The 21,465-nt window shown below is 35.4% G+C and overlaps 1 protein-coding gene across 1 annotated transcript in view; it reads right to left on the bottom strand.

Annotated features, from left to right (window-relative positions):
- Window positions 1-9,677: 9,677 nt before the first annotated feature.
- LOC147401484 (uncharacterized) overlaps window positions 9,678-21,465 on the bottom strand; it is a 45,019-nt gene continuing 33,231 nt past the window's right edge. Inside the window, exons 4-10 of the mRNA XM_086442798.1 lie at window positions 19,920-20,056; window positions 18,767-18,833; window positions 18,381-18,480; window positions 13,494-13,657; window positions 13,338-13,384; window positions 13,100-13,153; window positions 9,678-10,235 (exon numbers count right to left, since the gene is read on the bottom strand). Of these exons, the coding sequence (XP_086298924.1) occupies window positions 9,852-10,235; window positions 13,100-13,153; window positions 13,338-13,384; window positions 13,494-13,657; window positions 18,381-18,480; window positions 18,767-18,833; window positions 19,920-20,056 (953 nt within the window). The 3' untranslated portion in view covers window positions 9,678-9,851. The remainder of the gene's footprint in view (window positions 10,236-13,099; window positions 13,154-13,337; window positions 13,385-13,493; window positions 13,658-18,380; window positions 18,481-18,766; window positions 18,834-19,919; window positions 20,057-21,465) is intronic.

A 21,465-nucleotide genomic window follows, 5' to 3' on the forward strand; every position in this document is an offset into this window, starting at 1 on the left:
TCCAAGACAAACGAAATGCCTCAAAATCATATCCTAATCATCGAAATTTTTGACGTGTGGGGTATAGACTTCATGAGACCCTTTCCTATCTCCTAGGGTTACCAATACATCCTAGTTGCCATTGACTACGTGTCAAAATGGGTCGAAGCTGTGACATGTAGAACTAACGATCACAAGGTTGTGATAAAATTCATCAAAAGACGATCTTTTCAAGATTCAGTACTTCGCGAACTATCATAAGTGATGGTGACTCGCATTTTTGCAACAAGATCTTTGTTGCGTTGATGAAAAAATATCTCATAACGCATAAGGTTGCCAAACCTTACCACCCACAAACAAATGGGCAAGTGGAGATTTCTAACAGGAAAATAAAGACTTTTTTAGAAAAAACAGTCAATCCTTCTAGGAAAGATTGGTCTTTGAGATTGAATGATTCACTTTGGACCTATAGGACTGCATTCAAGACACCCATAGGGATGTCTCCCTACCGGTGAGTTTTTGGCAAAGCCTGTCATCTCCCTATAGAACTCGAGTATCGTGCGTATTGGACGATCAAGTGCCTCAACTTTGATTGTGATAAAGTCGGTGAGAAGCGAAAATTACAACTAGACGAGTTAGAAGAAATTAGAAATGACTCGTATGATTGTGCCAAAAGGTACAAAGAGTACCAAATTCTTTCACGATAAGCACATTTTTAGGAGGAATTTCATTCACAATCAAAGAGTTTTGTTGTATGATAACAGACTCCACCTTTTTCCAAGAAAACTCAAGTCTCGGTGGACTGGCCCATATATTATCTAAACAGTTTACCCCATGGTGTTGTTAAAGTCTTTAATCCTAAAGACGGATCTACTTTCAAAGTGAATGGTCAACGTCTCAAACCTTTTCTCGAGATGTTCCGCAGGAAGAAGTTCTTCTCCTCGATGACCCCGTCTATCAAAATTAACTAAGTTTTCGTCTGACTAAAGACGTTAAACTTAGCGTTTCTAGGAGGCATCCCACGCGATTCAAATGACATTGTGTTAAATATCAACATGACTGTAGGGTCTTTCTCAGGTGCTATCTAACCCACTTCATTTCATTTTACCTTTGCATGTATATGTTGAAATATTGAGGACAATATAATGTTTAATGTTGGGGGTGTATGGGTCGAATTTTCACTTATTATTTTCTTCTTTTATACAAAAAAAAAATATAAAAATTTGAAAAATATTTGGTTGGCGACTTTGTTGTATTTTATTCAAAATCTTAACTTGTATCTTTAAGCACTTAGTTAAAAATATTTAATCAGTCTTTCATTGGAAGCTATGATCTGGAGTACCCATTTGTGTTTCTCTTAGACAAAAGCTAGAGCAAAATTATCTTTTGATTTATAGTCACTTCTAATGAGGCTACCAAGAGTCTAGATTGTATTAAAAGAGCTTAGTACCTTCTTTCTACCTAAAGTTTAAGGAAAAACTAGGTTTGATGAACTTTGACTTCCTTATTCAATAGGTTGGCTGATTAGAAAAAAAATAAAATTGGGTTGTATACACCTTGTACAACAACCATTGAATTAGAATGGGTACCTTGAAAAGGGCTACCTACTTTTCTTAGAAAAAGAGTGAAGAAGTAATATAAAAAAAAATCAAAGATCCAAAAGTTTATGTAAAGTTTCAGTAGGGTGAAAGCTATCAAGTGTAAAAATGTGAGTATACTGGAATATCACAAATAAAGCCCCTTAGAGGTATTAAACTGAATGTCCATACTTCTCACTACCCCAGACAATATGCTTAGTTTAGAATTAAACCCTGAGTTACTCCAGCTATTCTTGAGTAGTTAGAAGGTTGAAACTCATTCCAAGAAATCAAATCTCTTAAATTTCTGAGTTTGAACCACTATCGCTTAAAGGTTAATTTAAGTCTAAATTTTGTCATAGAGAAATAAGGGTTGGGACTCTATACCAAGCATTACTTCCAATTGACTAAAAAAAAAAAAAAGACTTGTGCTTTTCAATATAAGTTTTGATTTTGACTATTTTTACTTCAAAGTTGTTTTCAATTTTGTGGGTATATTTTATGCAAACCTTCACGAGTCAAACTCGTCCATTAGGGATAACTTAGCGATTCAAGGGCTTGCAGCATTCGCTAAATACAGTCGAGGTGCCTACGAAAGTGGTAGTTTTATTTTCTATGGACTAGAAAAAGGTAACTTTGGGGGTATGATGAGTGTCTTGAAACACTGAATTATAAGTACGTTTCTTGGATATTTATCTTGATTTTTGTCCCTATTTCTCTGTATTAAGGTAATAATCATGATAAGCCTCGAAACATCATGTTAGATTTTAATTAGACTTAATTATATATAAATAAATTCATTTAGCTAGATAAATCTAATTACGTGTGTTTCTTGTGCAGAAAATCAACATTTTGGAATCAAAATCTCAAGGCACCAACTTTTGAATGTCATAATCCTTAACTCATGTTCTCATCTTTTGTTTTTTTATGCAAAGAAAAGTGAAGACTACTTTTGGACTCTTCTACACACATTTTTCTCTATAAATAAAACTTCAATCTCTAGAGAAACCTTCTCTCTTGGTTCTCTCATCGAAGACTCCTTTAATCTAATGCTCTTAGCCTCTTCTATTATATTTTTGTATTTTTATCTAGTTATTTTCTTTTTGGCTAAATAGTATTATAAGAAGTGGAAGAAGAAGAATTTCTAAGTTTCTTCATGAAATGAAGAAAAGTTCTTTCATCTCTTATCTTCTCTATCTTGCAATGACATTAGGCTAAGCTTCCCTCTATTAGAGAGTGAAAAATCTTAGAGCAAGTTCTTGTGTTATTTATAGTTTCATGTCTTTCTTTTATCTAAAATGCTCATGAGTTCTCTTTAAGATTTCTTGCACCTTTTATTCTTAATATAGATACGTTATGCTTAGATTAGATCAAGATAAAGTATGCTTAAACTAGATAATTGGTAGTAGGAATTTTAAGGAATTCTACTTTGTTTATGTTCCCTCATTTGATTTCATTTGGTAAACTTTTCGATCTAAAGCGCTAACACCAAGCCTTTACAATTGAGTTATAAAAATGCTAGAGATTAGGAATTGCTCATCAACATGTTTTAGGTAGATCCACCTCCAATGGTACTTTAATTTCATAAATTTACTTGCTTTTAACTTCATTTACTTTGGTTAATTTTCTAGCAACTTTAAATCTTCTTGATAAATTTAAAAATGCAAAGAAAAATAATTTTAATTTATTTTGGTTAATTTGAATTTTATTCTCTTAGCTTAACTCTACTCGTCCTTTTTCTTGGGTTTGATCCCCTACTTACCCCACAAGTAAGGTAAAAGTAAGATTAATATGAACTCTGGTGGAAAGAACAACGATAGTTTCACTAATAACAATTAGTATATGGGACCCCTCTGGCTTAATCAAGACTGCCCATATTCTGTTCCCTTTCTGATTTGTTGCTCCATCAAAATACATTGTCTAGTTTGGTTCTTCGTTATCTTCCTCAATCTTAGTGAGTAATATGGCTTCGTTGAGAAAGTTCGTCTTCAATGGCTCATAGTCAGGCAATGGGTGCTCGGCTAGGTAGTCGGTGATGGTTTGTCCTTTAATGGCCTTTTTAGTAACATAGGTGATGTCAAACTCATATAATAATAATTGTCATTTCGCAGTGCGACCTGTTAGTACTGATTTCTCAAAGAGATATTTTAGAGGGTCTATTCTGACGATAAGCATGGTCGAGTAACTGAACAAATAATGACGTAGCCTCTGAGATGTCCATATTAATGCATAACAAGTCTTTTCAAGTACCAAATACTTTACTTTGTATTCGATAAATTTCTTGCTGAGATAATAGATGACTTGTTATTTTCATCATGATTCATCATGTTGCCCTAGTACACACCCCATTGATGTTTTTTACACCGAGATATACATCAATATAGGTCGTCCTAGAGTAGGAGGGACCAAGACTGGTGGGTTGAGCAGATATGGCTTAATCTTGTTTAATGCTTATTGACAGTCCTTGTTCCACTTCTTCGGCGTATCCTTTCAAAATAACTTGAAGACTAGCTCATAGATAGGTGTGAGTTGAGTAATGAACCGACTGATATACTGTATTCTTCCCAAAAAGGCTCTAATATCTCTTTCTGAAACAGACACCTTCATCTCGAGGATATATTTGGTTTTTGCCAGATCTATTTTAATACTTCTTCTACTAACGATAAACCCCAATAGCTTGCCAGATGTTGCCCCGAATACACATTTTGCCAGGTTGAACCTTAAACTGTACTTCCTTAACTGATTGAACAGCTTTTTGAGATTTATCAGATGATCTTCTTCTATACCGGACTTAGCGATCATGTTGTCTACGTAAATCACCATTTCCTTATGAATCATGTTGTGGAATAATACGGTCATCGCTCGTTGATAAGTTGCCCCTGTGTTCTTTAACCCTAATGACATGACTTTGTAGTGGAAAGTACCTCAGGGTGTGATGAATGCAGTCTTTTCTTGATTTTCTTTTGTCATTTTTATCTGGTTATAGCCTGAGAAACCATCCATGAACGAGAACATGCCGTGCTCTGTTGTACTGTCGACTAGAGTATCGTTGTGTGGTAGTTGAAAATCATCTTTAGGACTAGTTTTGTTCAGGTTTCGATAGTCAACACACATGCGTACCTTTCCATCTTTCTTAGGTACTGGGACAATATTAGCTAAACATTCAGGGTATGTAGAAACTGCGAGGAATCCAGCTTGAAACTGTTTCATGACCTCATCTTTGACCTTGAGGGTCTATTCTGACTTCAATCTTCTCAATTTTTGTTTAATCGACTTGCTTTCAAGAGCGATTGGTAATTTGTGGACAACAAGATCAGTATCTAACCCATGCATATTTCTGTTGACCATGTAAAAATGTCTTGATAATTTTGTAAGAGTTCGATTATTTCTTCCTTTTGTTGTTGTGTTAGTAAGGCTCCAATCTTAACGATTCGTGGGTTCTCTCCGGTACCAAGATTGATTGAATCTGTATCCTTAATGTTTGGTTGACCAACTTTTTTGTGACGTTTTACCAAGTTTTTTATTTCTTTAGGTGGGTACTCCATTTCATCCTTAGACTCTTCTTCGATCTCTATGAGGTCAAAGTTGAGTTCGAGATCAAAATCATACTCGTCCTTTTCAAATTCTATCATATCTAGGTACTCATTTGAAGACAAATCCCTTGAAACCCTTTTTTTGATTTTGAAAAATATCTATTTTTTGTGATTTTGAAAGGTTTTTGAATTTTTAGTTTTTTGTGATGTTTTTTATTTTTGAGGAATATTTGATTTTTTGTTGTCTTTTGGATATTTGAAATAAGAAGAACAATTATGCAAATTCATTAATAAAGATAAGGAGCCACCCAAATAGCTTTTCCCCAAGGACAAGGACTCGTTATGATCCTCGGACAAACTAGATTTGTCTAATGACATTTTTTTTTGGATGCTGTTGCAACCTCAAGGGTTAGAGAGAATTTTTCCCAATTGTGCAAAACTTTCCCTTCTTTGACAGGACAGATGATGTGAGAAGGTGATTCCCTTGGTAGTTCGTAGATGACTATTACCTCCGGTTGATTTTTGTTAGAGTGGGGACATGTTCAAATTGGGGTGTCTACAGTTTGTTACCTCATTAATCGAGTTCCTACACTTGTTTTGGGTATGCAAACACCCTTCTCTTTGTTCTAACTTAAGGCCAAGCCCTTTCTTTTTGTTCAGCGTGTCTTTGGGTGTGTGTCCTTCGTCTATATTCTTGGAACAAGTCATGATAAGTTGTCACCTTGAGCTATTAAGTGTGTCTTCTTTGGTTGTTCTCGCACTCAAAAGGGTTATCGTTGTTATGATCTTGTAGAGCGTTGACATAATACTAGTGCCGATGTCATTTTTTTTAGTTTACATCTTATTTCTCCATTGTGGGTTGTTAGTTCAATTTTGTTATGGTTCATTCTCGTTAAGGGGAGTTAGTTTTGCCTATTGTTCCCCTTCTAGTTTCTTCTCCTCTTCGCTTGCAGTTTTATCAACACTCTAAACATCGCCCAATTGTATATTATAGTTTAGTCACAGTCGAACCATCTCCTGACTCTCTTGAGGATCCTTCACTTTCTGCTTCTTTTGAGGATCTTCCACATCCTCCCACAACATCATCATCCTCCAAATTATCTATTGCATTGCGGAAAGGTATTCATTCCTACACATAACATCGTATTTCTAATTTTGTATATTTTCATCTCCTTTCCTCAACTTTTCGCTCTTTTTCATTCTCGTTATTTGCTATTTTTCTTCCTAGTATATATCACCAGGTTTTGACTTCTTCTGGATGGAAACTTGTTATAAATGACGAGATGCATGCCCTTTATTAGAATCAAACATGGGATATCACCACTTTTCCTTCGGGAAGACCATTGTTCATTGTCGTTGGGTGTACACAGTAAAGTATCAACCTGAAGACTCTGTTGATTGCCATGTAGACAACGAAATATGCATACTTAATAGGTATGTTCAAACCAAGACTATGGGAAATGCTTGGTAGTAACATACAGACCAGTATTAAACATGACATCCATGTATGAAATGTTCTATACGAGTCGATCGAAGAAGGAAGTTCAGTCCAGTATAATCATATCGAAATACAACCCATTCATACGGTGTGTACATACCGAACACATCTACACATCATACCCTTGGTGAAAATTAGTATGGTATGTACATACTGAAGCTAGGTTGATTGATTCGTTGACAACATACCGAAGTTACAAAATTAGTTTGACCCTACATTGCCGAATGTGATGGGAAATTTGAAAAAAAAAATGCTTTAAAAGATAATGATAAAATTGATATTTTACCATGGTTCGGATTGAAAAACGATTAAAAACAACTTCTACAACAAAATGTGATTAAAGAAAATATGTTAAAAATTCACCTCCAACTAGCAAAATGCTTAACTTATACCAAATAATGGTCGATATCCGATTATATTGAATAATGATCACTACAAATCGATGAAAAACTAATCTTTTGTTCAATATTTGATGAAAACACCATTTGATTGAAGCTTGAGAGGGTTTTTTCGACAACAAAATTTTCAGTAGGGTTTGCTGGAATACTTGCAATTATTCAGTGAGTGTTGGGTAGGTGTATGTAGTATGAACAAAAAAATATAAAAAAAGATGATAAAAGACCTTAGCGTAGGGGCTTTTTTTTAAATAGTAAACTTTTATTTTCTTAACAGTCCCTCAACCTCATCTCCCACATTTCTCACGATTGAATGCCCTAACTATTCAAACTCATCGTTTTCATAAATAAAAAATAGATTTTTTTCATCTCAATCGAGTTTCAAAGACTCCATTCTGTCGAAAAGGATTTAAGAAGGAAGAAGAAACCAATTTCAAGGGTTTTTTTTTTTTGTTTTTTCAAATATTTTGAAGATGCATGTAAAAAATTAAGTTTGTTTTTTTCTTACATTTTGGGTGAAAATCAATCAAGAATGGTTCTTTTGGGTTGAAATCATCTAAACAAGTCGTTATCTCAAGTTTTTAATCAATCTTTTCATGTATTTTAGTCACAAAAAACTTGAAAATTGGTGGGTTTTATCAGTGTTGAGTTCACCAATTTTATTTAAAAAGTAGTGAACTCGACAATAAATAGTGATAGAGTTCAATAGTAAAAATTGTGAACTCGACTCTAAAACAAAAATTGTCGAGCTTGACAATAAATAAAAGTGGTGAAGTCAACAGTAAATAAAAAAGTGGCGAGTTCACCAATAGTGAGGGACCATTAAGAAATAAAAAAGCTTACTAAATATCCTATCAAGTTACCGTGCAAAACATAGGGATTATTTTTTAAATAATTCTTCTGTCACGGTGTCAACAGGGTTCCACGTATACTTATGACTGGCCGTAAATAAAGTCATGATTCCGATTCTTATCACTTACGTTCCGTGAATGAGATCGTTGGAACCAAACTCAGCCCTGATAAGAAAAAAAAAACGATTATAAATATAACAATTGAGAACTTCTATTGCCACACCAATTTTACTAACAGCACCACAAGATATGTACTAATTCTTTGGTGATTTACATATGAAGTGTGGTGGTGTTAGCAAAAGTTGGTATGGCAATAGAATATCTCTAACAGTTAATTTGCAATTCCTCCACAATTGAAAGTTAAGATCAACAATGAATTCTTCATGCAAATCAAACTCTTGAGAATAAAATTGTAGCTGAATATGGTATGGACCATTTATTTATTGTTGAAATTGTATAAAAATGTATAAAATGAATGGACATTCAAATAGAGAAAGATAAAAAAAAACAAAGAATGCACATTGTATTTATATTTTAATTTAGTTTGAGTACATTCACTTCAAGATATTTCTTTGTTAGTATTTAATAAGACTAATAATTTTACTATTAATGTTATAAATAAAACAATTTATTAATCTGGTGCCCATTGAATACCCGTCAAGTACCCGAGGATACCTGATTCTTATCAGGTCCTTAAGATAGCTACCCAGAATCAAACTCAAAAATGATCGGGTCCACAATGATAGACTCAAAACCGACAAATCAATTTTGGGTTCATTGGGTAATAGGGTACCCATTGACACCCTAATATTAATAAAGAATTAGCACACATTTTGGAGTACTCTTAATGAAAGTTGGCGTGGCAATAGAAGCTCTTTTAATCAATCCACTCTTTAATATTAAATTTCTTTCAATTCAACCTTCCTTTACCCTTGTTAAAGAAGCTTGGATCATTTTACATAAAGAGAGCTGTTACTGACACCCCAACTTTTACTTATTACACCCAATTGAAAATACAAAAAATAAGAAAACAGTTGAAAATAAGTGGAAGCTGGGGTGCCAATTGAAGCTCTCTTCTAATTTTTTCCACTAGATTTCTATTTTTTGGGTTTAGGATTTTATGAGTCTAATCATAATTATAAACAATTACTGATTTTTTTTAAACTGAATGTTATAATGCTGAGATAATAATTTGAGCCAACCCTTCTTAATGGTTGAATAGTATGTTTTAATATTTAATTGGGTTGTGATAAATAATTTAAGAAATTGGAGAGTAATAAATAAAAGTTGGGGTGCCAATGACAACTCTCTATATAAAATCCCATCATCTTCTATTTTTTCAAAAAGTCCTCTAACATTGAGATGACAAGAGTAAAAATTTGGGTAAATTTTCAAATTTTCCAAAAGTGTTACATGTAATGACACAACCTCCACATAATGTTGACAAAGTATTATCACATTGTCAACACTACGTGATGACTTATCAACATTGGCAATATTTTAAAAATACCAAAAACTTCTATAATTATTTGAGAATTTACCCTAAAGATTGAGGAAGACGAGGAGGAGAATTCAAGGATCCGTCCAGATACCAAGAAAAATGATTCTAGTTTGGGAAAGAAAACTATAATGTAATTCTCTCACAATCATCTAGCAAACAAACTTTGGAAAAGTACCTCTCATAATCAAACCCACAAGTGCCACCTCCCACCCCACTCCTTAGTAAAATGATGAAATAGGATTAATGTTGTGATTGTAGGTCCACCAAAGGGGGGGGGGGGGGGGGGGGGGGGGACAAAAATAGAATTTGGACCCCAGGGTCCTGTAAGTTCTGCCCTATAAAATTATGGGAAAACCAACAGTATTTAAAATAATAATAATAATTACAAGTAACAGAGAAAGATGAGATTCCTTAGTTTTAACAATGAAACACACCCATTATAACTAAACTCCCCCCTTTTTTTTTTTAGTATAATTTTTACACATAGTTTCACTTACATCATGTACTGGTTGTTTAACTAATTTGGTGCCGAACCTCTATTCATGTCCCCTTGTGAATTCTGATGTGGTTGTGCTCCTGAAAACATCCCCATAACAGATCTCCAAGTCCCCATAAGCTCCTCAGGTACATCTTCTCCAAAGTTCATGCTTATGTTACCGCCTATTCTGATTTCGGGCTCATCAGGGCCACCTGCGTTACTTCCATCAACTGGTCCCTCTTGAGGGTGTTGAGTCTGATACGCATTAGCAGCCATGTTCATTAGGATGTTTGCGAAATCGGTTGGGAGGGCACCGGCATTAAAGGGCATAGATGTAAACGGTGGTGGTGCATTGCGGTTCCTAGATCCTCCTGTGGACTGACCATTTGGGTCTTGGTTGTTTTGACTTGTTGACCCTGCATTCTGTATGAGCACGGTCATGGATATAATCAATAAATGAAATCAACTGAACACCACAAAAATCTGCAGTGTCCAGAACAGATTCTGCAGAAGTAAAGAGCATAGAAACTAAGGCATTAAATTCAGTAGCAGACTCTTGACAGTTGAAGATCTCCATTTTAGCCTAGAAGCTTGTGCGCAGCTAAACATAATTTGGGCCTAAGGATAAAATGGATCAGGTTTTATCCGAGTGATCCGAATCTGAATTTAGCGGGTTTGGTTCCTTGGAGTATATCCGAATAAAAAAATGGATCGAATATGGGTTGATGTCCATTGACCTGAATCAGATCTGGATCTAGGTCCGAATGATTTATTGCTTTGAAAATTATACTCTTATATGTTTTTTCAAGCTATCTTACTTCTACTACTTTATATATATATATAAAATTATAATGGTAAAATAGAATAGGGTCAGGATCCCTTGACTCCTAAAAATGACTCATGAAAAAAACACGACCCAAACCCTTTAAATGCAAAATCCAATGGTTGAGATTTATCCTTGGGATAAGTATCTCCGAGATTTGTGTTATCAAGATACTCATAAATCTCAACCATTGGATTTTGTGTTTAAAGGGTTGGGATCATGTGTTTTTTTTCATGAGTCATTCTTAGGAGTCAACAGATCCCAACCCAATAGAATATTACAGCAACTAGAAAACAAATATAGCAAAAAAATGTTGAATGGTTCGAAATTATCTGACCCGACAGACACGACCCATTTTAAGTCCTATTTAGGCCAATAAGCAACATATCGTCAAAATGAAACGAAAAGACAGCCATAAAAAACCATATTCCATTACTTTTGAAAGTAAAGAGCCAGATTTTTGCCAAGCACATCCAACCTGTTATCATGTTACTAACGGTTTGCAAAATTACATGCTTGCTTCCTGGTCTTACAAATGAACTCGAAATGCATGTTATTAATGTGGCAGCTTTTGAGTATGGAAGATCACATAGTGATTTTGGGCCTTTCTAAGTACATCATTATACATATAAAATGGAGGATCAGTGATGCGGACATCAGTGATGGACAATACTCAAGGGTCAAATCATCACTAATCATCATTTTAAATATTTATATTACCCTTTCCAAATCCCATCTCGAGATTGAGGTATTTATATATCAAATACCTTTAGTACTAATTACTTGTTACTTTATTTGTTAGAAACTACATTTAAGATTTCTTAATTCTTACTTTACTAGATACTTTACCTGTTTTCAAAAAATTCTAGAAGCTTCTTTACAGATATTAAAAAATGGTTACACGTATATTATATAGTTATATTTTATTTTACTTCTTTGTGTTACTTAGTACGTAGTAGTTGTTCGTTACTACTTACTAGTTAGTATTAGACTATTAGTAATTTAGTATACTTAGTTGTTAGTTTTTTCTTTTTCTTTTAGTTGCTACTTGTTAGTTCTTTGTGCTAGTTTTTGTTTCCACTTTGTTAGTTGTTACTCACTTAGTTGTTAGAAGACTTAAGGACTTGAACTTGATTATTACTTGTTGCTTTATTGAAGATTTAGAGGCCTAGAGACAAACTTTAGAGGCTTAGAGACAAACTTTAGAGGCTCAGAGTTATTATACTTAGTAATTAGTACTTAATAGTTGTTACTCAACTCACTTACCTAGAGTTTTAGAAACTATAACATCATTCATCATGTCTTCCTCGTAGGCCAACTCTTCCTTAAGGCCAAAATTTAATGACCCCGATTGGAAATAAGGGCATTACTGTTGTGCAACCAAAAAGATTCAAGTAATCTGTAAGTTATGTGGCTACATAAGCCAAGGGGCATTACACACCACAAACATCTTGTGCATATGGTGGGACCAAATGCAAGGGGCATGAAATAAAGTTACTCTTGAAGTCCGAAGGAAGATAATGCCGTAATGGAAAACATGCTACAACAAATTTAGAAAATTATATGAAAGGTGGTGGGATTGGTGAAGACAATATTGTAGCATTTGCTTTGTTTGGATTGATGAATTGTTTTACTTTCATTTGGGCCAATGTGAGGATCTGTATATAGCTTGGGTCGTTTCTTGCACCCTTCAACTTTTTATCACTAAAAAAGAAAATAATGTGTAAAATATCAGTGAGTTGTTCTCAACAAGATCATCATCGTTGCCAAAATCCAGGATGGCCATTGGATTCAAACTAAATCCTATCATCCAGAGGATTATCGTCGAGAACTCAGGAAGAAATCCTGGGGACAAGAAGACAAATTATGGGGTGCTATGCTCTAGCTCAGGAACCATGGCGAATGCTAACAAAGTATTTTAAGTATGGATTCCAGGAATCATGACGAAAATTAAGGGTCTTGATTGTGATCGAGTTCAATTAGAAAACAAATCGAAGAAACATAGAAGATAGATGCCAAAAAGGGAGGATCTTGAGGTATAAATAGGGTCAAACTTGTTAATTTGTTTTGAAATTGCTTTTTGTTTAAAAATAAACAGTGAATCTGACATTGTCATCGGAGGTTCTTTGGTAGGTATCCTATTGGTGCTCAGGAAAAGAATAATTCATCCTTAGTCAGATTTGGCCTAACTTGAATTTGACCCATGGTGGAATGACCTCTGACTCAATTTGACCTACTTTATCACTGACCCAGCCTGATGTCTAGATTATGGACGATCCGGTTTCCGAGTACGATAACAAAACCATGGGTTAGTATCAACCTCAAGATCACTATTTGCTAACATATTGTAACATGAATGAATCATAAAATTGAAGCGTAGAAAAAAGATACATTTTGCTCAAGTAATACCAGGAAAATTCCCTAGCATAAAAAAAGAATCAACCTCACCAGCGAAGAAACTAACCTGATCTCCCTCTGTTCTTTGCAGCTCCTCCATCATCAGTTTTTGCTCAGCTACCTTTTGAAATGCAGAAATTGCAAGTATGAGTACCATGTTCTTGATTTCCAAAATAACCACAGAAAATTCACAACTTTTTTTTTTTTTGATCGATTCAAATTAAAATTAAGTAAGGCTACAAGTAGAAAATTCACAACTCTCCACCAGCATAAGAGAAAACAATAGAAGTTGTGCAAGAACAAACCCGAATGTTTTCTTTGATAGAATCACTATTCGGGTCCAAATCTAGAGCTGCATGAAATTGATCTCAAATCAGGAACCAAGTTCATTTGCCAGCATACTTCTTAATAAGAATATAGTGAAAGTCGTTGTTCGTAAATGCTATGGATCCCATACCAACCTTTAATAAATCCTTTGTCAATAGCTTCACGATAATTCCCTTGTGCATAATAAGCTAGACCCAGACGACTATATGCTTTACTGTACTTTGGATCGATCTCAATTGACTTAAGGCAGTCCCTGATTGCTTCCATATACTTGTGGATCTGAGTATGAGCAGCTGCCCTGATAACCATGCAGAAAATATTAAATCATGGAAGAGTTACAATTTTCCATAAATAAAAACGTAACTTCTATCATGGAATGCCTGAGCAGCCCAAGAGCAAAGATGGACACAAAAGCAAAAATGGGAAAATATGTTTAAGCGGAAATTCATCATATCCGTCTTCAGAAAAAAGCACTCTCATTCCTACCCACCTGAAATCAAACATATTTGTAAAAATAAACAACAAAAAAAGAGCTTCTATTGCCACACCAACTTTTGCTTATGCCACCCCAAAGTGTGTGCTAATTCTTCAGTGATTTACATGTGAATTGGGGTGGCATTAGCAAAAGTTGGTGTGCCAATATAATCTCTCAATTGAAGGCATTATAAACATTTGGCAATCTCAACAGCATTTCCTCCTATGCTGCCCATATAATGGAATTTATTAACTCTCCCATCACTTAATGAATTGAGAATTCCTAAATTCCCAGACCATGCACAAGCACCTTAATCTAGAGTTGAATCACAAGGTCTAAAAATGAGTATATAGGCCACAATATGCTGAAATGTTTGTCCACATACACAGGTACAGAAACAAAACGTACATGAAAATGAAACGTGCAAACATTTATAATCATGGTATTATTTTCTAATTAAAAAAAGATTTAAAAAAAAAAAGAATAAAATGTATTTTAGCAATCATTATCATCTACACCTTATACCAAATATTATGGTTAGGGATCAACAAATGAATCCTGTTTTGCTATTTAGATGTATTAATCTTATATATTCTGTCAAGAAATATGGCTTCGGATCTTTTCTTGCTACCTCAATTCACCTTGAGTTTGACTTTATTCTCACACATCTTTATGGGTCTATGCCACACATGCCTACACCATCTCAATTGACTATCCCTCATTTATCTCCATTTGAGGCTACGTCGAGATTCCCCCTCCTTTACTTTATAGGTACTATTGGGAAATATGATATATCTTTGTTTTATTTTTTTCTAGTTTTCTATTCTTCTCTATATAAGGGCATTTATTCCATTCACTTTGATTATTATAAATACCTTGGCAAGCTCTCATTATGAGACTTGACAATTCTTCTTGGTATTAGAGCCCTAGAGGATGCATCGACAGCCCCTCCTTGTTTTTCCTCTTCGGTTTTTGGATCTTCAAGCATCAACTCCACCCTCCTCTCTTCTCTTCTCCCCTCATCAATCCTTTAGACCTTGAAACCAAACAAACCTAGCAGCACCTTTGTTAGAAGGTCTCCCCTTCGGGGGTTTCTTTTTTTCTGTTTCTTTTGGTTTGAGATCTCCTAATCGCATGTTGTGATAGGAGTGATGCTGGTTAGAGACTGTATTGCTGGGTCGCAACAAGGCTGTTATGCGATTGCTGCTATAGGGCTGGGCTGTGCGACAGGGCTGCTGGCTGGTTTCAGCGATAGGTCTGGGCTGTGCAACAGGGCTGCTGGCTGGGCTGTGCGTTAGAGCTGCCTCTTGCCTTTTTTTTGGTTAGTATGGATTGTTTCTGCTGTTTTCTGGTTCAAATGGGCTGCTCTTTACCTCTTTGCTGACCACACATTGGTTTGGGATTGCAAGAGACCTCCCTTGAGTCCCTTCAAGCCAAAGCTTCAAGTTTATTCCTCGTTCTTCTCTTTACCTCAGATTTCTGGTGATCTCTTGATGTATCAGACCTTCTCGGCTGGTTTGCTTCTATTTTCTACACTCTCTTTTGGTTCTCGCACTCTAAGTGTATGTTGATTTGATCCTACACTATTTCTTCTTCAAAGTGTGGTCTTCCTACATTTGTTCATTGCTATATTGTCTTGTCTCTCTTTTATCCACTTGTTTTTGTGAGATATGACATTGAACCAAGATAACAAGGACTCAAATACTATTCTCGGGGAAAATTCCTCAGCCCAACGTATTTCGAGTGCCCTATTGGATGGTCGAAATTTTTAGTTATGGTTCAGTTTGCGAGACTCTATTTGGGCAGTAGAGGCAAATTTGGATGGTTTCTGGGTAGTTAACAAACCACCTACCACCGATTCCAAGTTTGAACAATAAGAGATTGATAATTCTACTATTCTTGGATGATTATTTAATTCCATGGAACAGCATATCTATACTATGTTCATGTACCATGAGACTGCCTCATTTTTGTGGTCAGCTCTCACTCAAAATATATACGCATGCTAAGAATGATTCAAGGATTTATGAGCTCTATCGAGACATTGCCCAAATTACTCAGGGGACTCAAAATGTAATAGATTATTTTAGATTTTTTTAGTCTCATGGGAGGAGCTTTCTCATTATGAGTCTATGACTGAGTTATCTGTTGAGGCAGCCAGGCATATGGTTAAGAGGATTGCTTGACATCAGGCATACCAGTTTCTCATGGGCTTACGTCCCGAATTTGAGGCACAACGGACCAAAATCCTTAACACCTCTCATTGTCCTTCCTTATTTGAGACTTTTGCGACTATTGATAGTGATGAGCATTGTCGCCTTGTAATTCCATCTCAGACTCAAGCTTTTGGTATCTTTTCTGCTCCATGACAAATAAGATGGCTCTAGCAGTCAATTTGAGTTTTTCTGACTCTCGTGCCTAAGGGCCTGGGAGTCATGGTCGTGGGTCTTATTTGCAATCATTATAAAAAGACTGACCATGAGAAGACCCGATGCTTTCAATTTTATCCTCATTTGTTGTGATTTACCGCCACTCCTTTAGGGTATTTTGTTCCACATGCTGCAATTGTGGATTCATGATCAGTTCCTATCACTGACCCTCATACTTTTCCTAGCACTATTGTTCGTGGTCAGATCCATGCTCATACTTGATCATCTTTGATTGTGGCTTTAGTTGCAATGCCTCCACGTACATCCTCTTCATTTCATGTTACTCACTCAGGTCATACTCTCCTGACATGGGTCTGGTGCCTCTGATCACATGACCGATGAGTCTAGCGATTTTACTTCATCAATTTTTCTGCTACTCATAGAGAGGTTTGCCTTACTGACGGGTTTCTTACACCTATACACAGCATGAGTACCATCCCTTCATCCTCTGATATTTCTCTTGATTCTGTACATCATGTTCCTCACCTATCTCTTAACCTTCTGTTCGTGAGTAGTATTACCAATTCTCTAAATTGCTCAGTAACCTTTTTTCCTACTTACTAAATTTTTCAGGACCTAACTTCGAAGAGGATTTTTGGCAAAGGGTAACGGGATAGGTTGTACTTATTTGGATTTTCGCATACTTCTGCTCCGACTTACGTGCTACACTCCTCTGGGAGTCATATTTTTTCTTTTCAACCTTTAAATTTGTGACATGATCGCTTAGGACATGCTAATTTTTAGCACTTATGTTATTTATTTTCTACTATAAAAAATTCTTGCAGTGGACATAAGTTTCATTGCTCTTTGTGTGAGCTCTCTAAACAAACACGTACTTCATATATTCCTCGTATGTACAGTTTAATACAATGTTTTATTTAGTTCATTCTGATATGTGGGGGCCTTCTCCAGTTACCACTTTTATTGGTCATTGGTATTATGTTATATTTATAGATAACTATTCTTATTGTACTTGGGTCTATTTGATGCAATCTCGTTCTGACGTGTTCCTTATTTTTGTTAATTTTCTTAAAATGATTCAGACACAATACAATATAATTGTAAAATCTCTTCGGTCTAATAATGGAAGGGAATATATTTTTGATGGGATTCGTTCTCACCTTCATGAGCGTGGTATGCTTCACCAGTTGATTTGTCCCTATACACATCAGCAAAGCGGGGTGCCGAAATGCAAAAATCGCCACTTGATGAACCTTGTCCGTTGCTTTCTTCGAGGAATGCATGTTCTTAAGTTATATTGGAACATGACAGTTCTCACATAGACTTATCTTTTTAACCGTGTTCCAAATCGCACCTTAGGGGACAGGTGCCTCTTCATGTTTTCGCTCGAATAGCACCCTCTTCCCTATTGCACCCAAGTCTTTGGGTACACTTATTTTGTTCAAGACAGGACTCCTCATCGCATGAAATTAGATGACAAAGTCATTCGATGTGTTTTCTTGAACTACTCATCTATGTCAAAGGGGTATCAGCATTATGATCATACTTCTCATCGTGTTATACATTCTCTTGATGTCACTTTTTTTTTAAATGTTCCCTATTTTCATGCCACATCTTCTTTGCAAAATTCTTTCCCTTTGTAGGACCCTTCTTTTATTCGTTCTCTTATAATGCTGCCTTCTCCGATCTTCTCTCCATCTTCACTGATGCTCCAGGTTTACTCTCGTCGCCCTCTCCCCTCTCCAGCCTTGCCAACCTCCTCCTTGGACTCAGGTATATCCTTTCTTATCCCTGCTCCTATTCCTTCTGTACTAACTCTGACTTACCCATTGCACTTCACAAAGGTAGGTAGAGGTGTGTTACTGATCACCTTATTGCCTAATTTGTTTCCTATTAGGGACTATCTCCTTAACATGCCTACCTTGCTACCACTACTTCTATTCGAGTTCCTCGGTCTGTTTTAAAGGCTTTACGTGACTCTCAGTGGACTACAACAATGGCCTAATAAGAGTGTCAGCGTATGCATTGCACATGCTCAACATGGCCATCTTTCAAGAAATCATCTCTTAGCTATATAGTCCAACACTAGAAGCTCCATAAGTGAAATACGTTTAAATTTTCATTAAAAAAAATAAGTTAGCCTATCTAAAAATTACCTGTTACAGTAGTACACAGCATTGTTCTCACAAAGTGCAATGGCACAAGTATACAAATCAATTGCATCAGAGTATAACTTTTCCTGCATAGCCCTGTTTCCTGGAAAGAGAGAAATTTTTTTACAACCACAATCAAATAATACATGGAGACATACATTCAAGTATTCTATTTTTAAAACAAATTATATAACAGTCAGTCAAACAGACATGAAACTGCACGCATACATGCATGTGGGGCACATACATGCACCAATATTAATGTGCTCACTAACACAATAAATTAAAGCAATGAAGCCAACATCAAATAGTATTAGAGAAAGATAATTAAAGGTTAAAAGAAAACTCATTCCAGAGAATCATCTAATGTGCAACTAAATGTAAGATACCTTGTGATTTAAATGTTTCAGCCACGTCGGTCGAATTGACAGTTTGGCATCCAGATCTTTCCATTTCCTGATATGACGAATGATGTGCTCTTGTCAAACAAGCTCAACAGTGGTGAAATAAGTATGGAAAGAAATACAGGAATTAACCGAAATATTTAAATAAAAAAATGAGCATATAGTAGTAGTATTACCAGTTCAAAAATTTTAATCAAGGTATATGTTTTATAACTAGGGTTTTTTAGAAATACCCTCATGTTTAATTGGTCATATTAGGTTTATCCCCCTTGACCGTAAGTTAACGATGCTTTTTCTTGATGATTTAACGGTGAAATTTTGATTTTTTTTCCAAGTTTTGAATTAGTAATTTAAGTTTTTTAAGAGCATTTTGAAAAACAATCAAAATTTCACCGTCAAAACATCAAGAAAAAGCAACATTGGCTTATGGTCAAGGGGAGTAAACCTAATATCACCCATTTAACAGGGGGGAATTTCTAAAATACCCTTTTAATTATTGTCATCAGGGCATGGAGACACCCCAAAGGGAACCTTTACCAAGTGCCTTAAATTGCATTTATACTCAATTTTTCACAGATCATTGCCCTAATGAAGCCTTATGTCAACCATTTGAGTAACATAAGTCCACTTTCTCCATTCCATTCTATCCAAAGCTAAATATTTGTTACCATGTCTTCAAATCTCTTCTTATCACCTCAATCTATCTCCTATAGGACCTTTCGCTTTCCCCTGTAGAGCTTCCAACCCAAAAAAAGCTAAAAAAGTGACCCTTCTCACTGCTGCTGCTATGGGCTTCCTTTCTACATCCCCAAACTGACTCAATCAACTTTCCTTTATATTCCCTATAGGCTCATTTCTAATTTTGTACAATATAAGAGTTTTTACGGAAAACTCAATCTATGTCCTTTAGGACCTTTTGCTCATTTCTTCACAGATTTACAGAAAAAAATTGTTAGAAGAAGAATTTCTTCCATGCATATTATGTCTGTGCAAGGTTGCCTAGTTTACTCGATTGTTGCCATTCATACTTTAACTTTGGTTTTAACGTAATTAACAAGTGCATATACGCTAATGACTTATGCTGTTTTGTGAGTACAGCAACACTCAATTAACAATAAGTAAATAATATAATCCATACCTGTACCGCCTCATGAAATAAACGTGTTGCTTTATCCAGTTGGAAATGATCCTCTTCTCCATTAGTTGTGGGGTTAAAAAAGTGGATTTTATCAAGAGCACCAAAGAACTGTCCAAACAATTCATCTTTCAAAACCCCTGCTAATCACATGATCATTAATGAATACTGAAGTATAAATATTGAATATGGTATTCCTTCTTCTCCTTCAACGTAAGTAAATCTAAAAAACACGGGATGAATTTTTAGAATTTCCAGTATATAAATTCAAGGATTCACAGAATCATGAAATGGAAGCTCATAACAACATTGCGGATGGTAATAAATAAATCTATGTTTACTTTTTGTATAAATTAAAGTACTCCAAGTTTATTACAGCCCTTTACTCCACTCTTTGCTTGAGTCTTGGTCATCATAGGGTTTTGCTTTCTCAAAATCTAAGAGAATTTTGTGGAGCTTGATTCCCTTCGCAATTTGTTGTGGGATATTGCAAGAAAGGAACCATCGTGTTTGATGGCTAGGAGTTCAAGGTACTTTAATTGTTGTCTTGGGTGGTTTCTTGTTTTTCTACTATAAAATTTTCAAGGAGTTCAAGAGAGACTTGTTCGAGGACTTAATCTGGAGATGGGAGTTGGATTGTCGAATTGGACAAATTTCTAAGTAACGGGTTTTATGATCAAGTTGATTTGTTTTGTTTTGGTGTGTTGGCTTTTTGACTCAACATTAGATCATCACCCTCTAAATATTACATAGGATGAGGAAATCACAAGCTTCATTGTGGATCGGTGACAGCTACGAAGAGGACTTGAAGACCCATGTGCAAGATCTTTTGAAGACTCCACATTGAAGAATGCATATGGGTTGCATTTGGTTCAAGGAGGACTTGTTTGTTGAATTAGAATGACCAACATGTGACCAGAGTGTAGAATACTAGGGATTTATTTAATTCTCTGTTTTGGACTTTATTTTGGAATTTTTTATGTTTTGGGGTTTATTTTCACGTTTTATTAGCCTATGGTCATAGTATAGATGCTTGTGGGCAGTTTAGTAACTTTAGTTTGTCTTTTATTAAGTTTTTAAGGTTTAAAATTTTAAAAGAGAGAAAGTTATGAAAATTAGATAATTTTTGTAATTTATCTTTCACTTAAGGGTAGTTTAGGTCTTTTTCTCTTTAGGGTTTTATTTTACTATTTAAGGGCATCTTTATGTTATTTTATGGAGCTTTTTGGGGCATTCATCTTAGTGAGCATGAATCATCAATCGCTTCCATTTTCTTCTTGATTTGTAGGTACAATATAATTTTCTTCATTCTTTTTCATAGTTTTCCATGATTTTCTGTTCCTAAACCCTAAGTAAACCCTCACCAACCTTTTTTTAGAGATCCTACACATAATAGAAGCTACCAAATCCTCTCCCCAAACTACCATGTTGCTGCCCAACCCAAACCAGTCCCAAAACCCCAACCGAATCAACCCTATTTGCTACCCAATAATTTACAACAAGCTTAAATCATCCTAAAACCTTATTTTTATTAATCTAATCTTATCCC

This window comes from Akebia trifoliata, chromosome 5 (genome assembly GCF_017979445.1).
Source record: "Akebia trifoliata isolate Shusen 1 chromosome 5, ASM1797944v1, whole genome shotgun sequence".
NCBI classification, from domain to species: Eukaryota; Viridiplantae; Streptophyta; class Magnoliopsida; order Ranunculales; family Lardizabalaceae; genus Akebia; species Akebia trifoliata.